Source organism: Capsella rubella, unplaced genomic scaffold (genome assembly GCF_000375325.1).
Source record: "Capsella rubella cultivar Monte Gargano unplaced genomic scaffold, Caprub1_0 scaffold_3, whole genome shotgun sequence".
NCBI classification, from domain to species: domain Eukaryota; kingdom Viridiplantae; phylum Streptophyta; class Magnoliopsida; order Brassicales; family Brassicaceae; genus Capsella; species Capsella rubella.
This window is the reverse complement of record NW_006238921.1, coordinates 3943036-3964140: the sequence shown is the minus strand read 5'-3', so window position 1 is coordinate 3964140 and position 21105 is coordinate 3943036. Positions and strand designations below refer to the sequence as shown.

General features: G+C 37.7%; 6 protein-coding genes and 1 long non-coding RNA gene across 8 annotated transcripts; 5 read left to right on the top strand and 2 right to left on the bottom strand.

Annotated features, from left to right (window-relative positions):
• The first annotated feature begins 34 nt into the window (after positions 1–34).
• Positions 35–3507, top strand: LOC17891533 (protein EMSY-LIKE 1). The gene is made up of 10 exons (XM_006298065.2): positions 35–323; positions 1181–1334; positions 1436–1545; positions 1685–1802; positions 1925–2098; positions 2229–2297; positions 2425–2670; positions 2742–2810; positions 2883–2946; positions 3182–3507. The coding sequence occupies exons 2-10, from the start codon at positions 1248–1250 to the stop codon at positions 3226–3228; spliced, it is 984 nt and encodes a 327-aa protein (XP_006298127.1). The 5' UTR covers positions 35–323; positions 1181–1247; the 3' UTR covers positions 3229–3507.
• Positions 2948–4343, bottom strand: LOC111831658. Its single transcript, XR_002834777.1, has 3 exons — positions 4129–4343; positions 3863–4044; positions 2948–3520 (listed from the first exon to the last, which is right to left on the bottom strand). It is a non-coding gene; the product is annotated as an uncharacterized LOC111831658 (long non-coding RNA).
• Positions 4344–4764: 421 nt separating this feature from the next.
• On the top strand, positions 4765–6478 carry LOC111831421 (nucleolar GTP-binding protein 1-like). The gene is made up of 2 exons (XM_023785515.1): positions 4765–6059; positions 6364–6478. Exons 1-2 carry the CDS (start codon positions 4765–4767, stop codon positions 6476–6478), a joined length of 1410 nt encoding a protein of 469 aa, XP_023641283.1.
• A 129-nt stretch (positions 6479–6607) lies between these two features.
• LOC17891035 (zinc finger CCCH domain-containing protein 36) lies at positions 6608–9089 on the top strand. 2 transcript variants are annotated; one of them, XM_006298354.2, is made up of 3 exons: positions 6608–6878; positions 7523–7583; positions 8132–9089. In XM_006298354.2, exons 1-3 carry the CDS (start codon positions 6800–6802, stop codon positions 8730–8732), a joined length of 741 nt encoding a protein of 246 aa, XP_006298416.1. In that variant the 5' UTR covers positions 6608–6799; the 3' UTR covers positions 8733–9089. The 2 variants fall into 2 exon arrangements, with proteins under 2 accessions (XP_006298416.1, XP_006298415.1); XM_006298353.2 differs by lacking the exon at positions 7523–7583.
• Positions 9090–10342: 1253 nt separating this feature from the next.
• LOC17890721 (delta(12)-fatty-acid desaturase) lies at positions 10343–13270 on the top strand. The gene is made up of 2 exons (XM_006297830.2): positions 10343–10546; positions 11920–13270. Exon 2 carries the CDS (start codon positions 11924–11926, stop codon positions 13073–13075), a length of 1152 nt encoding a protein of 383 aa, XP_006297892.1. The 5' UTR covers positions 10343–10546; positions 11920–11923; the 3' UTR covers positions 13076–13270.
• Positions 13271–13944: 674 nt separating this feature from the next.
• LOC17892925 (actin-11) lies at positions 13945–15975 on the bottom strand. Its single transcript, XM_006297859.2, has 5 exons — positions 15863–15975; positions 15545–15615; positions 15035–15428; positions 14297–14910; positions 13945–14196 (listed from the first exon to the last, which is right to left on the bottom strand). The coding sequence occupies exons 2-5, from the start codon at positions 15602–15604 to the stop codon at positions 14131–14133; spliced, it is 1134 nt and encodes a 377-aa protein (XP_006297921.1). The 5' UTR covers positions 15605–15615; positions 15863–15975; the 3' UTR covers positions 13945–14130.
• A 1054-nt stretch (positions 15976–17029) lies between these two features.
• On the top strand, positions 17030–20441 carry LOC17892913 (metal tolerance protein C2). Its single transcript, XM_023785908.1, has 10 exons — positions 17030–17457; positions 17917–18025; positions 18361–18400; positions 18689–18765; positions 18895–18983; positions 19334–19403; positions 19537–19575; positions 19671–19821; positions 19913–20002; positions 20097–20441. Exons 1-10 carry the CDS (start codon positions 17043–17045, stop codon positions 20196–20198), a joined length of 1182 nt encoding a protein of 393 aa, XP_023641676.1. The 5' UTR covers positions 17030–17042; the 3' UTR covers positions 20199–20441.
• Positions 20442–21105: the final 664 nt, after the last annotated feature.

The following is a 21105-nucleotide window of genomic DNA, read 5'->3' as shown; positions in this document are numbered from 1 at the left end:
AAAACGAATGTTCGGCGATTCCGACGCCATCCCCATCCGAGTCCCGGAGAAATCGATCGTAGCTCGGAGCCCTTTCTCTTTCATAAAGATCATTTCTCCCAAGAGGGAAACAAAGTTCGTTTCTTTTATCGTCAAAATCTTTCAATTTTCATCAATTCTTCGTTTTATCGAACGCACGTCAAACCCTTTATCCCCTTCATTGCTTTTTTTCTTTTTCTCTTTGCGGGTCAAGCTTCGATTCGAGCTTTTTAGGGTTCCCTATCTGAATCTGACGACAAGTTAAACCCTCTTGCGGGTTTTTCTTCAAATTTCTGAAAACAGAGGTATGTATAGTGTTCCTGCCCCTTTTGATTCTGGTCCGGAACAATTAGTGATTTGGGCGTTCCATGTCGAATCGAACCTTGTGTTAGCTCATCTCCTCATGGAGATATATGTCCGTTCAGGGTCTTGTCTAATTCAACACTTTTGCGGCTGGTTTTAGGCTCCGAAGCTTTAAAGAGGGTTTAGGGAATGTTTAACCGGAAGTTAGGATTTTAGGGTTTCGGAAATAATTATGGAGCGTTCTTGACTTATTGAATTAGGGGAATTGTTATTTCTTGTTTATATTGCTTCAACCGCCCCTTCATTTTCAGTTAGCTGTGGATGGCCTCGATTTCTATAGAAATTAGTGTTTTCTCTGATGAATGACCTTCTGTAGTTGGCTGAAAAATTTCGTCATATTCTTGTTTGAATTATCTTTCCTTCTGAAATAGATTAGAATGTTCTTACCGTGAACGATACCCTTGAAGAAGAAACAGATTACTTCTTTACTAATATACTGTTATCTGCCTATTTAGGTGCTTTCACGCTGTTCTCTAGGGTTAGAGAAGTTATAGATCTCATTGTCCAGATTTTTCCTAGTAAATGTTCCAAGTTTTCATGGGTCAGGACATGGTTCTTTTGGAGGCTTCACTTTTAAAAACTGGTAGTTATTTGTGTAGCACTTTTTTTCCATTATATCTGTGTAGCACTTTTTTCCCAACATATTGGGAATGGTTAGACCTGTCTAGTTGGATTATAACTACATTATCATACTCGGAGTTTGGATAAGTAGTAGCACCATTCTTTCATAGCAATACACACATTTAACAAATATCCTAGCTCTCTAAATTACTGATATCAAGTGTTGTCCACATTACAGTAAAGCTTTAAAAAGGGATATCTTTCGTTTTGGATGGGAAGTCTCTGTAACTAAACTACCTAGCGATATGGAGACACAAATTCATCAACTTGAGCAGGAAGCATATACCGCTGTCTTACGGGCTTTTAAAGCGCAGTCTGATGCAATTTCTTGGGTACTCTCTTCCTCCTTTGCTTTGACTGGGTTGTTCTGTCTTCTGTCAGTCTCATGACTATATCTCTGCATTCTATTGGTTGTACAACTTCCTCAATATAGGAAAAAGAAAGCTTGATAACTGAATTACGTAAGGAATTGAGAGTATCTGATGACGAACATCGAGAGCTTCTGAGTAGGGTCAATAAGGATGATACTATCCAAAGAATAAGGTCAGATTGTTTTTTTTTTTTTTTTTTTTTTTTGTAAACCAGTAAGGTCAGATTGTTTATTTGCACCAGTAAAAACAAAACAATAATTTATCCAAAATTTTGTTTATTTGATATATTCTGTATCATAAAACTGTACCAGAGATTGGAGACAAGGAGGCGGAAGCCAAAATACTAGACATGCAACTATTCAGCCTTTTGATGTTCTTCCTAGTCCCACTTTCTCAGCTGCCCGAAAGAAACAGAAAACATTCCAATCTGTAAGTCTTATGTTCCCGTTGTATTTGCACCAATTATAGTTCTTTTGTACTTTCTTCTGTTTATACCCACTGTGTTGTTTAATGTTATTTTTTTTACCAAATAATCTGTGATATGCATGCAGTATCATCCATCAATTGGTGTGACTGGAAATAGGTCATTCAATAATCGTGTGGTACCCAGTGGCATATCAGGAAATGAATCTGCTGAAGCTTTGATCGGAAGAAAAGTGTGGACTAAATGGCCTGAAGATAACCACTTCTATGAAGCAATTATAACCCAGTACAATGCAGATGATGTACTATTTCTGGTCATTGAGTGTAGTAGACTGCTAATTGGGATAGATGGATTGTTGTGACTGCCAAATTTTCTAGAAGTCTTATTGTTTTCTGGTTTTGCAATTTACACACTTATTTTATACGTCACAGGGTCGGCATGCTTTGGTGTATGATATACACGCAGCTAATGAAACGTGGGAATGGGTTGATCTCAAGGAGGTAAGCTCTACATAAAGATTGTTATAATAGTCTTTGCATGTGCTTTCATTTCATCTGTTTTGGTAAGCGCTTGGGTGTCTTTACATGGTGATGATCTCGGTTAGAGCTGGCATTATTATTTTTGTAGATACCACCCGAAGATATAAGGTGGGATGGGGAGGATAGTGGGGTAGCTTTAAACATTGGACATGGAAGTGGATCATTCCGTGGCAACCGAAGAAGCCAAATCCATGGTGGTAGAGGGAGAGGACCCAGAATTCATCAACCAAGAAGAGAACTTGTACCACCACCAACACAACAGAATGGTGGTGGTGGTCGTAGAACTTCCTCTGATGATATTGAATTGTTCAACACAGACTCGCTTGTGAAGGAGGTAAGTTTGTTTTATCTGTTGTGTTCCCATTATGCTCAATGTCTGTTCTAACATCAAAGTTTTTGGTTTAGGTGGAGAGAGTTTTCGATTCTGCGCACCCTGATCCGCTCGAGCTCGATAAGGCCAAGAAAATGCTAAAGGTTTGAGACTAATACCTATCGTGAGTGGTATTGTCGTAATCAGAGAATAATAACACAAGTTTTATGATGCAGGAACATGAACAGGCACTCATTGCTGCCATAGCAAGGCTTGCTGATACTTCTGATGGCGAACTCGGTAATCATAACAAAAGCAGGCTACGTTTCGTTTGCAACCTCAGAATAATAACCATTGAATTTTTGTGCCCTGATGATAATATCTCAATAATCATTTCCAACTTAATGCTAGAAATAATAAGAAGAGACTTTCTCAGCTGAAATAGTTTTGGAACCTGTAAATACATGAATAGGTTGAAATATGGGTCATTCTTCTTGAATCTATATAATTGATTTATCTGCTTGTAACTCATCAGATGGAGATCCACCATATTCGCATGATCATCCAATGCCACAGGGATGAGAGAAATACTCTGTCTGTCTGTCTGTCTGATATACTCAGGATTTGGTCGTCAAGGACTCTGGATTTAAGAAGAAACAGTTGTGCTCGTAAGAGATTGCTAAGAAGAGGAAGGGAGCCTTCCTCTAAATTGTTGTCACTAAAATGTAAGAAAAAAATTAAGTTGTTAGGGATTTGGAACGCCTAGGATTTTTTGGTTGTAAGCACAAGTATGTTGTTTAGAGAGTGTAACCTGTGACTATGATTGACCATGTAAATGTTGCTGAGTTTTTTTACCTCCAAGAGATGACTATACCTGCCATGAAAATGCGTACAATAAGTTGTATTGTGTATGTAGCAGCAACGGAATTTTGGCAATTTGCCTTCAAGTGCAGGTGAGATGGGATGCTTAAAGCCTTAAAGTAGCAGCAGCCTTGACTCAAACATGTAATGTATATATTACATTGCACAACCAAATCTGATATGCATACCAAAAACAAGATATCTTTTTATCACGGAAGGAGAAGCACATTTAGAGATGATGCAGCTATTTATCAAACAACAAAAAAGCTAGTGAGATGAGATGCATCCATTCATAGCAGCCTTAAAAGCTAATCATCGTCAAAGGAAAAAAGAGAGAGCTAGAGAAAACACTTACCCAACAAGGCTGGCTAATTGCAGCCGATTCCATTAATCTCCGATCTAGGATGTTAGATTACTGAATCGAATCCATCGCAAACTTGAGAATATATGAGATTCTTCTACACCAGCAGCCCCTACGAGCTTGAAGATTCTGAAGGTATTCATGTTGTAAAGATAGATAGCAGGAATATGCAAAATCTAAACCAGAGACGTGTTATGAAACAAACAAATAAACAAAATAAAAAAAAGGCGAGCTCAGGAAGGTGAATAGAGATGTAATACCTGTTACCTGGAGATACAAATAAGAAACCCCTCCTCCTTAGAGATTGACTGGGATCGCGTTTCCAATAGGTTTCATCTGAGAAACGGTGAAGATGATCGGAGATGATGCGAATTGCTATTATTTATTCGTACAAGTCTAGAAGAAAAGAGAGAAGGGGAAGAGGAAGAAGAGAGAAGCTGTCAAATAATAGAATACAACCAAACCAAGACGCAACGTAGATATCCCTTAGACCTCTTTGTTTACCTTCTTTTTTTTCTCCACGCAAATTGTTTTCTTCTTTATTTTATTTATTTTTTGCCAAATTCTTACCATATTTTTCTCTAATCGTTTAAGAAAAAAATTAATATATAATTTAGTATTCTAACTTTTTTTTTTTTGATAATCCTTACTCCATAATAAGGATAAGCAATAACAATGAAAATTAGATGCCAATGAAAATATTCACCATGATATTTTGTTTACTGTATAAAATTACCTTTTGTCAAATCAATGAAATATAATTTGTTATAGATTTGGCTTAATCCTCTCGATTTTTAAGTCTTTCTAGTTTGTTCCTCATGCCATCATCGTTTCTTCTCCCAAACCATAAGCAAAAAGATATTTATTTAGATACCTTCCCCTCTGAAAAAAAAACAATGGTTCCATATGATTTCAAGAACATTAATGTTGTCCCTATTGGAAACGAGTTCGTCGATCTCATTCCGTCCCATGTTCATTTTAAGACTCCACAAGTTATTCTCCGTAAAGGTTTCAACATCAACCATCACCGTCAATTCTACGCACGCAAGGTTAAAGAGACAGAACTCACTTTTTGCGATAAACTCTCCACCATTACTAATGAGTTTCCTAGCTTTGATGAAGTAAACCCTTTCTACATCGACCTTCTTCGTTCCACTTTTGATCGAGATGACTACAAGTTGTCTCTATGTCAAGTGGATACTGCGACACGCATGATTATCAAAATCTCTAACGATTATGTAACGCAACTCGAGTTTGCTGAATCCTTGAAGCAATGCAAAGCACTTAAAGCGAGAGCTATTGGACAAATGTTTAGTGTGGTAAACGAAATCACTCCTAGTTTGGCTTATCTAGAGCAGATCAGACGACACATGGTAAGGCTTCCTTCCATCGACATAAACACTCCAACTCTTTTGGTTTGTGGGTACCCTGACAATGTGGACAACAAGACTTGTTTTATGAACAAAGTCAACACCGGAGCTGGTGATGATTGCACCACTAAGTCAATGAATTTTGTTGTTGGTCATATTGAGTACAAGGATTTAATGTACCAAGTGATTGATATACCTGGAGTTTTGAATAGGCCTACATTTGGAGACTGTAATGTTATCACCACCTTGGCTTGTCATCTTTCAGCTGCTCTGGTTTTGTTCTTTATGGATGTTTCAGGTTCATGTGGCTACAGTATTCCACACCAGGCTGCTCTTTTCCATAGCTTAATGTCTCTGTTTGTGAATAAACCATTGGTAGTTGTCTGCGATGAGACTGATTTGATGCAAGTCTCTGAACAAGATTGGAAACTGATTGAAGAGATTACCAGTGGAGTGGGAGAAGAAAACGAACAAGTGGTTTTGGAGAGTAGTAATCTGAGGACGGAAGAGGGTGTGATGTCTGTGAAGAAGGATGCGTGCGAGATGCTAGTAGATGGAAAAGAAAGATTGAGTCGCATAGCTCAAGACAAAGCTGAGATTTTGAGGAGCAAATACATCTTGGCTCGTCAAGAAAGGAAAGACGACGTAATTACTCAACCTCAAAGTGATCTTGATGATGATCACAATGTTTCGGACTTGTTAGTTGAGTCGTTTAGGCTTGCGGAGTTTGAACCTGAAGAAGGAATCAAGAAGGATCATCATGAGGATGAAAAAGATGATTTTGTGATAGCCAAGGAACATTCTTATAGGGAAGAGCACAAGTACGTCCTAATTGTTTCCTTTCGCAAGATTCAACCCTTGCGGTTATTGGTAGCTTTCCTATTGTTGCTTCTGGTAGGGGGTACTTATTATGGAGTCATTCAAGAATGTCTTTCTGCTTTAAGCTTTTCAGTATTTAGGGTTTTATTCTTGTTTCTTTCTTTTTATATTTAAATTTTGTTTATTATAATATCATAAAGGTCATTATCCTATGATTTATATTTTATATTTTTTTGGTCACCGTATTGGAAATTATACTTGTGTGTTTCTTTTTAACTGAATTTTGTGGCATTTTCATTATATCAGTCGGAATATCTGTTGTGGGCCTCCTTGGAATGTAAAAGAGTTATATAAGCTGAGTTTAATGGGCCGATACAAGGTCCTTTCTGTTGACGTCATCATGTACGGTTCACGTTATTGAGCTAATAATTTGCGATTCCGGTTCTGTATCCCTTTCCAGGGACATTTCGGTTTACATTATATTTTGTGCATTGGACCACTCCGGTTTAATTTCCAATAAAAAAACCCGGGGAGAGTTAAAAAAAAAAGAAGGAAAATCTCATCTTTTTCCCTCTACGAGAACCACCTTAGGGTTAGGTTTATTTTCTCGCTTATTCTCTCTTAACTCTTTTTGTTTTTCCCTATTCCGATTTCGATTCGTCTTCTCCGATTAGCCTTTCAATTCGCTCTCTAGACACTAGGGTTATCGATTTCTGAATTCGATTCGGATCTGTACTTAGACATGGATGTTCGTAAGAGAGGACGGCCTGAAGCTGGCTCATTCAACTCCAATGGCGGCGGGTTCAAGAAGTCTAAGCAAGGTTAGTTCTTTCACTTTTCCTTACTTCCTTGTACTCTTTAAGCTACTAAAAATTCTGTTTATCTATATACCAAATCTTTTTTAGTTCTTTTAGTTTTCTGGGAACTGATTAGAGGTTCAAATTCGAGATCTTTAGTTCTTGATAAAAGTAGGTTTTTTTTGGGTTAGGTATGTGATTTACTAGGAGGCTAGTTTTGTCTCGGTGCTTTGTTCTGGTGATTTCGTGTTCTGCTTGCTCACTTATCTGGTTAAGTAGAGAGATTACTGCGAAAAGTTTTGACCTTTTTTCTAATCTGAAGTATATCTGAATCTTATTATGTATTGAATTGAGTGATGATGGATCAGCTTTTGCTAGATGTCACTGTCTCCTGAATTTTTATATTGTTTTAGTTTAATCACTCTTCATATAACCCCATGGCAAAGACTTGGGTTTGCTTGGTTGAATAAGCCTTTTACTATGTCAAGTGTTTCTGTGTTTGGTATGTTTGTATATATGAACACTTTCAAAAAAATTATGCATCCTTTTGATTTGAGGCCTTAATTTTCATATAAATTAATGTATGAATGAGATATTGGATTCTAAAGCTATACATTGAACTTCAGATAAGTTTTTAACTAAAGGAAAACACTTAATGTTTGAAACAGAGATGGAATCATATTCAACTGGTTTAGGAAGCAAATCGAAGCCATGCACAAAATTTTTCAGGTTATAATCCTTTTACTTAACGAATCAATATTTGAATTGTTATCTACCTGCAAGTCTGATCCCAAAAACAAGCAAGTAGTACTGTATGCTAACGAAGTGGTTAGTTGTTATACAGGTATGTAAACAAGTTAAAACAAGTTACAATATGAAAATGTGATGGCTACTACAAACAGATAAGCATATCTGGATTATAATTTGAGAAACTTTTAGCTCAACTGATGATTATAACATACAAAATCAACCAGTACCTATCTTTTGTTTGAGCTGCGACAGTTGTCTAGAGAGGTGTTATATTCTTTTGTTTTGTTGGTAGGGTGTTAGTAATTTTGGGTATATAATATAGTCATTTATGTTCAGGTAAGGTTCTTGCATGACTATTGCACATGTCTTTCATTGTTAAGCAAAATATTTCCAATCTTTCATTGTGATGAACATTGCTGTTATATTCCTATTCAATGTGCCATTTCTTCTGTGTCTCAATGGTTTATTCTTGTGTTATTGTATTTGCATTGGGTTTAGGTCTCTGATGTATTATGCTTTTGTTGCAGCACTTCTGGCTGTCCTTTTGGAGAGAATTGCCATTTCTTGCATTATGTTCCCGGAGGATACAATGCTGTGTCGCAGATGACAAATATGGGACCACCCATGCCTCAAGTTTCCAGAAACATGGGTGGTGGAGGGCGATTCTCAGGGAGAGGAGAGTCTGGGCCTGGCCATGTCTCTAGCTTTGGTGCCTCAGCCACTGCCAAAATCAGTGTTGATGCCTCTTTAGCCGGTGCAATCATTGGAAAAGGTGGAGTCAGTTCAAAGCAGATATGTCGTCAGACGGGGGCAAAGTTGTCTATACAAGATCATGAGAGAGATCCGAACCTGAAGAATATTGAGCTTGAAGGAACATTTGAGCAGATAAACGAAGCAAGTGCAATGGTAAGAGAGTTGATTGGGAGGCTGAATTCAGCAGCTAAGAAACCACCTGGTGGCGGCGGTGGTGGTGGTGGTGGCGGCATGGGTTCTGAAGGGAAACCACATCCAGGGAGCAACTACAAGACAAAGATATGTGAGAGATTCTCAAAAGGAAACTGTACATTTGGCGATAGATGCCACTTTGCTCATGGTGAAGCAGAGCTGCGAAGGTCAGGAATCGCCTAGGTGTTGCTTGCGTTAGAGAATATGATGGCAGAGCAAATATCTTCTCAAGTGGTGGTGGTATCTGATATCATCTTTCACCTACTTTGTTTTTGTTGGTCATGAGATACAATGTTAGTTTGATATCATTTGTAAGTTTTCTTTTCTTCTTTTCGATTTGGTGTTTTTTTTTTTCTTTTTGATTAGAGATTAGTGTTGGATAAAATCTGAGTTTGAATTGGGATGGGAGAGAGTGATTGACAAAAAGACTTAGAAACAAACAAGGAGGTTAGGATTGTATGACGTATTTTATTCTATATTCTTGTTTTCTCTGTTATTGTCATATGTGAGAGTCACTTATATAAAATTTTCATATGAATATGGGAAGAGTCTTGGCTAATTAAGCAAACAATACTTCTAAGATTCTTTTATTGTGTTTCTGTGTTTTTAAAAATGGTCTAAAAGAAATTATTGATTAGATAGTAAAGTTGAAGAAAGAAAACAAAAACATGGTTGGTGATGAGACTTATTTAAAAAAAAAAAAAGTTGAAAATAAGGAGTGTCGTTATAAGCGGTAATGCTTAGAAAAATAAAAATGAAAACTTAAATCAAATGAAAAAACATACTTAATTACATAACTGGTCGCCGCCTACCTGTTTTTAATCCGCCACCTAAATTGATTTGATTATATTTATTTATATAATATACAGTTAAAAATAGAGATTTGTAATAATCAATCAGAACGAATCTACAAAAGTACACATCACGTTCGTTCGGGTATGCATCCATGGATCCACGTGACAAGCAGAACCAGTTCACCACGAAACAATGTCTGTAGAGATATTTTACTTAACATTTAATATATTAATCAGGTGGCAGAAGAAGAAGCCAAGCCTAAAAACTCTCTCGTTTTTCCACTTTTAGCCCTTTTCCCGCCACCATTGCTTACGACTTTGTAACTTGTAAAGCTATTGCCAAGGCTCAAGGACGTTTCCTCATTTTAAAGACACCACACTTATATACTCGAAGTATTTTTTATTTTGAAATTTTCACTATCACCAGAAAACAAACAAATTTTTTTTTTTACCAATTTAAAATCCGTCTACAATAGCAAAGCAAAAACAAAAAAAGAAAGAAACAAGGGTAATAGTAATAGAGAAACGTAACAGAAATGAAAATGGTCCATGAAATCAAGTGGGGGGGGGGGGGGGTTAGACTAATATGATTTTTAAGTGAAAATGGTGAAAGATCTGCAATTGTCTACTGAGTTGGGACTAGTAATATGTGTTGGTTCTCCCATAGAAGGTGATATTGAAAACAGAACTGTATATATATTGTAGAAGGTGATCGATCCCCACTTATTTAAAAAAGTGAATGTTCACTGTATCTTGTTATTTTCACCCTTTATTTTTACTTGACGGTAAAAATAAAAACAGATATTTTTATGAATAAAAAAAAAGGGGAAAATAAGAGGAGAGGAAAGAAAAGAGGGGGCCCAGTATGTGTATGATGAATAGAGAGGGGAGAGAAAGGAGATGTGAGTGTGTGTGTGTGTGTCAATAAATCTGTGTAACCTTAGGCTTCGACCCAAAAGGGCCCTTTCCCATTTAAAGCCCCCCTCCCCCTCTTCGTCTCTTCCCCCATTCGCATCTGACCTGAAGAGACAAGCCACACAAACACACATTATTAAAAAAAAAAAAGAGAGAGAGAAGAGAGAAGAGAGAGAGAGGTTCTGCGGAGGAGCTTCGTCCTCGTAGGGGGTTCTTCTTCTTCTTCATCGTTATTAACGAAACATTTTGAAGATTTAAATCTCTCTCCCCCTACGTCGTCAGCTCCAGGTCTGTCTCCTTTTTCTCTTTTCCAACATTTCCCTATTCGCTGGTCTGTGTTTTTTCTATCTCTCATTTTTCCGTATATCTACCCACGTTTTAGATCTGCTTCTGTTTCTTGCATTCACCCTTAGATCTGGTCTCCATGTTCTGTTTCTTTGCTCTTTTTTAGTTTGGGAAATCTCATGTTGCTGTTTGTGTGCTGTCTGATTATTTCTAGTGTCTATCGTCCACGAAACGATTTGTTTGTTCTCTACATTAACAATCTGATTTTTTATTAATTTTTCCTTCTTTTTGCCAATAATGAATCGCTGCCCTGCCTTTGACTAATTTATCTCCTTTGAGATCTTTTTTATATAATATTTTTATTTTGTGGTGGGTTGGTAGAATTGAGAGATGAGAATCATTCCAAAATATTCTCTTATCAGTTTCACGTCCTTTCGTTTTTTTTTTTCTTTTTACTGTTGATTCCTTGATATAATTCCTTTTCTTTTAAAAAAATAAATAATAATAGATCTGTAATATATATAGTTTTCTCCCTGGGTAAAAATTTGCTCCTAATGTTTGCTGAATTGCCGTGTTTGAACCTCTTGCTTGATTTGACTTATGCCTACTAGTACTAGGGTCTTCATTGATGATAAACTTTTTAAGTGTTATAAATCAAGACTACATCTATTTTCCATTGTTGAGCATAAACTTTACAATATAGAAAAAGTTGGAATTTAGGTGATTCAGGATTCAGATGCAAAGAAAAAAAAAAGATTTTGCATGACATGTTAATTCTGTTTACTTATAATTTAAATCTGACATGTTGGATGTCGGCAAATTTTGGTGGTTTATATACATCACCTTTAACTGTTTTTCCTTTGGTTTTGTTTGCCAACTTGGTACTTCCCTTGAGGATTTTTGATTTTGATTGATACCTCACTTTATAAATTTGTCTTTGTTTTTTTTCCCGTCAACTTGGTTTTTTATTCAAGTGAATTTTTTGATTTTGATTGAATTTAATTTACAAGAAACTGATGATGATTAACACACAACAAAAGAGATGTGGACATGTCGTATTTAAATCTTATTAGTAGTCGTATTCTCGACGTCAATGGTTTTCTTTCTTTGGTTTCTAACATATCACGCTGCTTCTCTGCTCTTTATTCCTTTTGGTACACGTACTTCCCTTTTCTGGCAATCCCTTTCTAGACCTTATAATCTTTCATTTTTGCTTCATTGTTTTCTGAATTTTATTTTAACTAGTTTGTTGATTTGAGATCTTTACCTAGTCGTTCCTAGCACATGCAAATACATTATAAGCAAGTCTTTTAGCTTGACTGTTCCTTTCTTGAGGTTTCAGCTTTCTTGATTCTTTTGCTGTTGGTTTTCTGCAGAAACATGGGTGCAGGTGGAAGAATGCCGGTTCCTTCTTCTTCCAAGAAGTCGGAAACCAATGCCATCAAGCGTGTGCCGTGCGAGAAACCGCCTTTCACGGTTGGAGATCTCAAGAAAGCAATCCCACCGCAGTGTTTCAAACGCTCTATCCCTCGCTCTTTCTCCTACCTTATCACTGACATCATTATTGCCTCCTGCTTCTACTACGTCGCCACCAATTACTTCTCTCTCCTCCCTCAGCCTCTCTCTTACTTTGCTTGGCCCCTCTACTGGGCCTGTCAGGGCTGTGTCCTTACCGGTGTCTGGGTCATTGCCCACGAATGCGGTCACCATGCTTTCAGCGACTACCAATGGCTGGATGACACAGTTGGTCTTATCTTCCACTCCTTCCTCCTCGTCCCTTACTTCTCCTGGAAGTACAGTCATCGCCGCCACCATTCCAACACGGGATCTCTTGAAAGGGATGAAGTATTTGTTCCAAAGCAGAAATCCGCTATCAAGTGGTACGGCAAATACCTTAACAACCCTTTTGGACGTATCATGATGTTAACCGTCCAGTTTGTCCTCGGATGGCCCTTGTACTTGGCCTTTAACGTCTCAGGCAGACCTTACGATGGGTTCGCTTGCCATTTCTTCCCCAACGCTCCCATCTACAACGACCGCGAACGCCTTCAGATCTATATCTCGGATGCCGGTATTCTAGCAGTCTGTTATGGTCTTTACCGTTACGCTGCTGCACAAGGAATGGCCTCGATGATCTGCCTCTACGGAGTACCACTTCTGATAGTGAACGCGTTCCTTGTCTTGATCACATACTTGCAGCACACTCATCCTGCGTTGCCTCACTACGATTCATCCGAGTGGGATTGGCTTAGGGGAGCTTTGGCTACCGTAGACAGAGACTATGGAATCTTGAACAAGGTGTTCCACAACATCACGGACACACATGTGGCTCATCATCTGTTCTCGACAATGCCTCATTACAACGCGATGGAAGCTACAAAGGCGATAAAGCCTATACTCGGAGACTATTACCAGTTTGATGGAACACCGTGGTATGTGGCGATGTATAGGGAGGCAAAGGAGTGTATCTATGTAGAACCGGACAGGGAAGGTGACAAGAAAGGTGTGTACTGGTACAACAATAAGCTATGAGGATGATGGTGAAAGAACAGTGAAGAAATTGTCGACCTTTCTCTCGTCTGGTTTTCTTTCGTTTAAGAAGCTATGTTTTGTTTCAATAATTCTAATGTCCATTTTGTTGTGTTATGACAGACATTTTGGCAAATTATGTTATGTGGCAAGTTAAAGTTAGTGTTCGAATGTATTGTGTCTGTATTGTTCTTCTCATCGCTGTTTTGCTGGGATCGTAGAAATGTGACCTTCGGACAGTAAAACACTTCTACTAAACTATCTTCCAATTCGAATCGTTTAAAAGTGTTAAAACTGTTATGTACTACCTAGTGACTCTTGACTAAAAATTAACTTCCGCTTAGACCTACCAACAAAAGTTACTTTATAAATCATAAGCATAACAATTGCTCTCTAAATTTGTATTTTGTAGCTTGGATACTAGTTTAGGGGGTTTCGCTGTTTTGTCCTGTTTGTTTGATACATGATTAGGGTGGCTATCAAAAGTGTTCAGTCTTCGTGAACTGAAATAGTGTAGGCCTTTTTTTGGTCATATCTTTATTGCTAGCACTGTATTCCATATATAGTACTGTGATACTGAAGTGAAGCGTGACAAATGTTGAACATGCCATGTCGATGTATTAAAGATGTTTTGAGTTATTAGTGCTGTTTTGGCTGGCAAGTCACAATTCTTTCACATACTCCAATCATGTGGTTCGGCTTTTGATTTCTCTTTTTAGAATTAGCTTTTGGTAAAGAACTCTGTCCTTCCTTGTAATTTATAAAACCCCTTTTAACTAGAATAACATAACACGCCCAATCCCATTACCTTTGGTATCTTTCTTTCTTTCTTTTTTCTTCAGATTTGAGAGTGAACAGAAGAGCTAAAGAAATTGAAACAAATAAAAAACAATCTTTTTTTTTCATTTATAGCAGAAACACCAGAAGAGAATGACAATAAGAAAGAAATGTGGTGAAGAAACATAGAAAACAAAAGAATGTTTTGTAACCAAGTCGATGAACAAAAGGCTTTACCAATACGAAAACAATCTCTCATCCCTTCGATTTGAGCATTAATCTTAGAAGCACTTCCTGTGGACTATTGATGGTCCTGACTCATCATACTCAGCCTTTGATATCCACATCTGAAGAGCAGCATTGTGTATATATCATAGTCAGTAACTATAGTGTGTAACGAGAAAAAACTTTCATAGAGCATAATGAAAAACCGAATGAAGAGTTTACCTGTTGGAAGGTGCTGAGGGAAGCTAGAATGGATCCTCCGATCCAGACACTGTACTTCCTCTCTGGTGGTGCGACTACCTTAATCTTCATGCTGCTTGGAGCCAAAGCAGTGATCTCTTTGCTCATCCTATCAGCAATTCCAGGGAACATGGTGGTTCCACCACTGAGCACAATGTTTCCATACAGATCCTTCCTGATATCAACATCACACTTCATGATTGAATTGTAAGTGGTCTCGTGAATACCAGCAGCTTCCATTCCAACCAAAGACGGTTGGAAAAGAACCTCAGGGCAGCGGAATCTCTCTCCTCCGATGGTGATCACCTGTCCATCAGGCAACTCATAACTCTTCTCAACGGATGAGCTTGTGTTTGCTGTCTCCATCTCTTGCTCGTAGTCAAGAGCTATGTAAGAGAGTTTCTCTTTCACGTCCCTTACGATTTCACGCTCTGCTGAGGTAGTGAATGAGTAACCACGCTCGGTTAAGATCTTCATGAGGTAATCAGTAAGGTCACGCCCTGCAAGGTCCAGACGCAGGATGGCGTGTGGAAGAGCATATCCTTCATAAATTGGAACAGTGTGGCTCACACCATCTCCAGAGTCCAACACAATACCTGGAAACACAAAAGACAACTAACATAAGATAAGATCTAAGAAAGGGAATATGAAACTTGAAAAAAGCTTGCTCAATGCATATTAATTCTAAGTGGATTAACTGATTGAAGAAGATGTGCTTACCAGTAGTACGACCACTAGCGTAGAGGGAAAGAACAGCTTGGATAGCGACATACATAGCGGGTGTGTTGAAGGTTTCAAACATAATCTGAGTCATTTTCTCACGATTGGCCTTGGGGTTGAGAGGAGCCTCAGTGAGAAGAACAGGGTGCTCTTCGGGTGCAACACGGAGCTCATTGTAGAAAGTGTGATGCCAAATCTTCTCCATGTCATCCCAGTTGCTAACGATACCATGCTCAATTGGATATTTCAACGTCAAAATACCTCTCTTAGACTGAGCCTCGTCGCCAACGTAAGCATCCTTTTGTCCCATACCAACCATCACACCAGTGTGGCGAGGGCGCCCAACTATACTGGGGAATACAGCTCTCGGTGCATCATCCCCAGCAAATCCAGCCTAAGGATCATTGCAAAACGTATATATATATAAATTTCATAAAAAGGACTCATGATGATCTTATCACACATTTGTATGCAAAAAAGAAGAATTTGTAAGGTATGTTAGACATTTACCTTAACCATTCCGGTTCCATTGTCACAGACAAGAGGCTGAATGTCTTCACCATCTGCCATTTTCTATTTTCCTGTACGTAAATTGATTATCAATAATATTAGCATCATATTTCGAACGTGAAAATTAAAGAACCCTTTTATTATGCCAACTTGGTAAACAAACAGAGGAATCGTAAGATTTCTCACGAAAAGCGTTACGTACGATAGAGAAAACGTTCCACTAACGTAAGGAACGAAATGAATATACACATATTTGAGGATGAAATGATGAACTCAGAACGTTAAAATCGATGATGAACATTAAGGGAATGTTTTTACCTTTTGTTTGAGGGATCTCTGAGAGGGGGTCGTGTCGTCGTGTGTGTTTGGTTTGTGAGAGAGAGAGAGAAGAAAAAACGAAAAGAAACGTAGCGAGAATGAAGGGGAAAAAATTGTGAGCTTCAGAATTGAAGTATAAGTAGGAAGAGAGGCCCCTCTCACCCCATATAATACGATGGAGAAAGAAGATCTCAGCCGTCGATTTTATTATTTTGAATCTCTCTCTTTGAACAAAGGAGGAGGACCCCACGACCAGTCACGTTGTTGGTGGAAACAGCTGTCTTGTCTTTCCAAAAGAGTTATCAGTAACTGACACTCAAAATTTTTAATTTAATTTTTTAATTAAAAGTGTGTTTCAAAATTTGGTAACCGTAATCTCTCTCTACTACTACTACTACTCTGTAAAGTAATTTAATGGGCTGGAAAAGAGTTCCTTTTAATGGGACGACATCTACCTAAAACAAACCATATTAATGGGCTGGCAATTGTTTGTTAACATTTGTTATTTGTAATATACTACTACTACTACTAACCAACGCTCTTTAACAATACCACCTCCTCCTTATTCCTTTTCATTTTTTGGTATATAGCTTTGTGGTTGTTGGACATATAAAGGAAAACGTTTATTCGTTTCCCTTTACTCTAGGTCCGACTCCTTTTTGTCGTTTGCTGAATAATAGAGACAGAGAGGTTGCATTCGTCTCGTCATTGACTCATCTACAATATGAAACCATATATGTCCCTTCATGCAAGTGCCGAGCTGAAATATCCGCTGAGCTAAATCGGCCGACTTATATTTATGGGATCGTCAGACGGACTTTTAAGTCAGTTTTGTCAGACACTACCACCTCTAACATTACACTACACATGTCTGTTAAATTCGACGTATAATTGATCCGGACAAAATAATTTTCTATTTATAAACCCACCAGGCCACCACACTCAAAAACCCAACCAAGTCCATTAAGTATTAAAGGCGTGTGTTTAGTGCGGTCAAGTGTCAACGTTTATCAACTTTTCGGACTATATGGGCTTTTAAAGTTCGATATGGGCTTTTAACAGTAGCCCACTTGACTTTATTGGATAAGCAGGGTTTAGTACGACTGTCGTTGATTTTTTAGTGTTTTGCTTAAGTTGGAACTTAAAAAACTTGGAATTAACATTCAAGATCAAACCAAAAATGGAGAGATCCGTTTCCTTTAATCCTCGATGCGATAACGAGCTCCCGAATGATCGGAGCAGCGATGTCGGATACACTGCTAATGACCGGAGGCTTGCTTACTCCCGCTCCTTTCAGCAATCACACGGTCCACGAACTCCGGCGTTCACTGAGGCGGCTAAGCCTTTTCTCGATAGGACAGTCTCTAGCATCGACATGCCGCCGGAGATTTACTCCGTCGACGGAAATGATTTGGTTTTCGGGGAAGGGCAAGAATTAGATATGGGAAAAGGGTCTGTTTTGGATTTGGTTTGGGAGATTTTTGGAGTAGTGAGAAGTGGGAATAGGCAGATGAGGAGGCTGTTTCTGCTGATTGCGCTTAATGTGTTGTATTCCACTACTGAGCTCTCTATTGGTCTCTTCACTGGGCGTGTAGGTAAGCTATGGTTTCAGTTCTCTTTTGTTTTAGGATTCTGAATCACTGAAACATGTTGTCATTGCTCGACTCCTTGATATTCTTGTTGAGGGAGAGACTTGGGATGTGTTCAAATAGAAATTTAAAAGTTATAGCCGCAAAATTTTAGGCTCAGGAATTAAGTTGATAAAGTCTACACTATGGAACTAAATCTCAGGGATAGTAGAGTCTGTGCGTGTTTTGAGGCCCTGATTATGGAGCTTTTAAAATCTGTTTTCTGGTGCAATTGAGTCACACTAGAACGGGTCTCACAAGCGTCAACCAATCTTCTGTGTCTGTTGTCGCAGTTTGTTAAATTACTTTTTGCTCAGTGCAGTAATTGGTACTTGTCAGAATTGGTTTGGTTACTTTCCTGGTCCGTGGTCATTTTTCTGTATTTACTAACTGTGCTGCTTTTTTTTTTTTAATGGACTCTTACAGGTTTGGTCTCCGATGCATTCCATCTGACATTTGGTTGTGGGCTCTTGACATTTTCATTATTTGCAATGGCAACTTCAAGGAAGAAGCCTGATCATGCTTACTCATACGGGTGAGAAAAGAATATATCGATGGGCTCAGTTTGTGAATCAAATTTCTTGTTATATAGGTCAAAATGAATGTTTTGTGGTAGTCAGCATTTGACCGCTTAATTTTTCAAGTCCTCTATTCTTTTCTTTTTCTCGAACTAAACCAGTTATAGGTGGGTTACTAAGGTTTTGTTAGTCAGATAGTACATCTTTTGTATTTTTGTAGGAGTCACTGAATCAGGTTTGTCTGATTGCCAAAAATGAGAACTTGTCTGTATGATCTCTTTTGCTGCTGAGACTGTAATGGCACAATGCTGAATTGTTATAATTTAGGCATCCTTTTTTTTTCTTTTCCCAGGTACAAACGACTTGAAGTTTTATCTGCTTTCACTAATGCTGTAAGTATGTTCTTAACGTGTTTTAGATGTCTTTTCCAGCGTTAGGTGAGGCGTAAAACGATTTTAATGTAATGAAATAGGTGTTAAGAGCTTAACTCAGTGTTCGCAGTCTCTTCTTTATTGTTGCTTATAGGATAGAGTCATCTTACAGGTCGTTGTTGAAATTATGTGGACTTCTATACATTATGAAGACCTTTCCTTTTGTTTTCCTTCATTATCTCCTTCTCTTTAGCTTGTCTTTTTGGTTAACACTTTGATATGTTTAATATTTGACATATGTGTAGACAGCTGTTCCTTATGTTCATGTCATTCTCCTTAGCTGTGGAAGCTCTTCATGCTTTTATACAAGATGAATCAGAGCACAAGTAAGTCGCCTTTTCACAAATGAAATGCTTAGGAGTTTCTAGATATCTATCTGGCACTTGCTAATTTACAACTACTGTTCCCTCTTGTTCCTTAGTTTAGTGTGATTTATTGATATCTTCTTTATGTAGGCATTATTTGATTGTATCAGCGGTAACAAATCTGCTGGTGAACCTACTAGGTGTTTGGTTCTTCCGGAGTTATGCTCGTGTAAATATTGGTATGTATTCTCTGTTATACACAAATGCTTAAGTTCTAGTTAGACTTATAAGATCTGATGTTCATAATTCATATGTTGCTTTATATGATACAAGCCTTTTTTGGTAGCTTTGGTATATATTTTTTCATTTGTAGAAATTGGCCATCCCTGACAGTTTTAGCTTAAAGCCAAAGAAGTAAGGGTGTTTGGATGAAATAGAATCAGTACGAGGATTTGTTTAAATAGGGAAACAACATGATCAACTTATCTGGCAGGACAATTCATTACTTCTTGAAATGATATGTCCCTTCTTTACATAAATAAACCCCATTTTTCTTGAGTTTCTTTCTTACATTCATAATATGTTGCAGTCTACAGAAAAGCAGAAGATATGAATTACCACTCGGTTTGCTTGCACGTCATATCAGATTCTATCCGCAGGTGTTAAATCTCTCTGTCTTTCTTTATCTCAATCAGAGCAGCAGAGAGCTAGATTGAAACGAAAAAAAAAAATCTTTTTGTGTGGAACTTACATACAGCAAACATGAAGTTCTTTTTGCTGTTGTCTTTTCAGTGCAGGTTTGATACTGGCATCTTGGCTCCTCTCTCTCGGGTAATTCTCACTTTCTTTGGCCTAACTGAATAAAAGTGTTGTGATGCTTGACATCTTACATTTTCCTTTGGCTCCTTGTATCTTGGATATTTCAGGGTTGAAAATGCAGAGGTCCTATGTTTAGGATTGGTATCAGTTACAGTGTTTATGCTTGTTATGCCACTCTTCAAAGCGACTGGCGGTATCTTGCTTCAGATGGCACCCCCAAACATTCCTGCTTCTGCATTAAGCAAATGCTTGCGACAGGTTTGTTCTTTTCTATATATAATTACCTGAATGTGAAAATATTTGCCATAACTTATCAAGCCGGGGTCTCTTCAACTCTCTTTTTGTACAGATTACTTCTCGAGAAGATGTCACAGAGGTTTTAGAGGCACGTTTCTGGGAGGTTGTACCTGGTCACACTGTCGGCTCACTCAGACTCCAGGTAATCGCTTCTTCCTTGTCATCATATCAGTTAAAACATGAGATCACAGTAGGAGTGGAAATGAATGGGTTTGTTGTTTCGGCACCGGCTATAGGTGAAGAGTGGAATAGATGAAAGGCCATTACTGCAATATGTGTATGATGTATACCATGATTTGGGTGTACAAGACTTGACCTTGCAAACTGATGACACCTAAGCTGCATCTGCCTCTTCTTTGTTTTTGAATACTGATCTGAGGAGATTGGATGTATACTAGAGATAATGTTTCTATACGGAAATATATCTTGGTTTCAAGTTGTGACTTTGTTGTTGCAATCACATTTTGAATGTATGTTTCCATTTGTGTCGTTTGAACCACACATGGACCACAGTATTTGTATCTTTCAAGTTTGTGGATATTTTGGCTAATTGCAAATGCAATGATTTTTTTATAAACAAATGGCATTTGCAAAATGTGAAAGTAAAACGCAGAAGATACATAAACTATGAGCTGAGACAAGATTTTAGAATTCCTTCTTGTTTATACAAAGAAAAGGGGGAAGTGGGAGGGAATCTATAAGATCACATTATATGCCTATGTCTAAAAAAATACCTAATATTCCAAGAAATGGGCCTTGTAAAAGCATCTTTACAAAGATAAATTCATCGATTACGAAATCATCGCCCGTCCATGTCTACATATTATTCTTTGCTTACTCCTATTTTTCTTCCTTGAACAACATATATCTCACATTTATTTTATTCCACTTGTGATCCATCTCATCCAATTACATAAAACCATCACTGCAGTTCTTTTTGACTGTGTATTAGCTAGAAAATTTTATATATATTGTTAGAGCATGTCCAATGCTAAATTTGTTAACAAGTTTTTTAGCATTATTGTAATAAAAAGAAAGTACAAGTTTTAAAATTAACAAATTTTTGAAGATGAAAGAAATATTGCTTCCAATGGTAAAGTTCTAAATTTAAAGTTTTTAAGATTATTATTATTTTCTTTTACTAAATCCAAACCACTCAAATACCAACACCTAACACTAAAAATCAATCTATAAATATCTTAACTAAGATACAGTATTTAGCTTAATTATCATTATTGATTTATT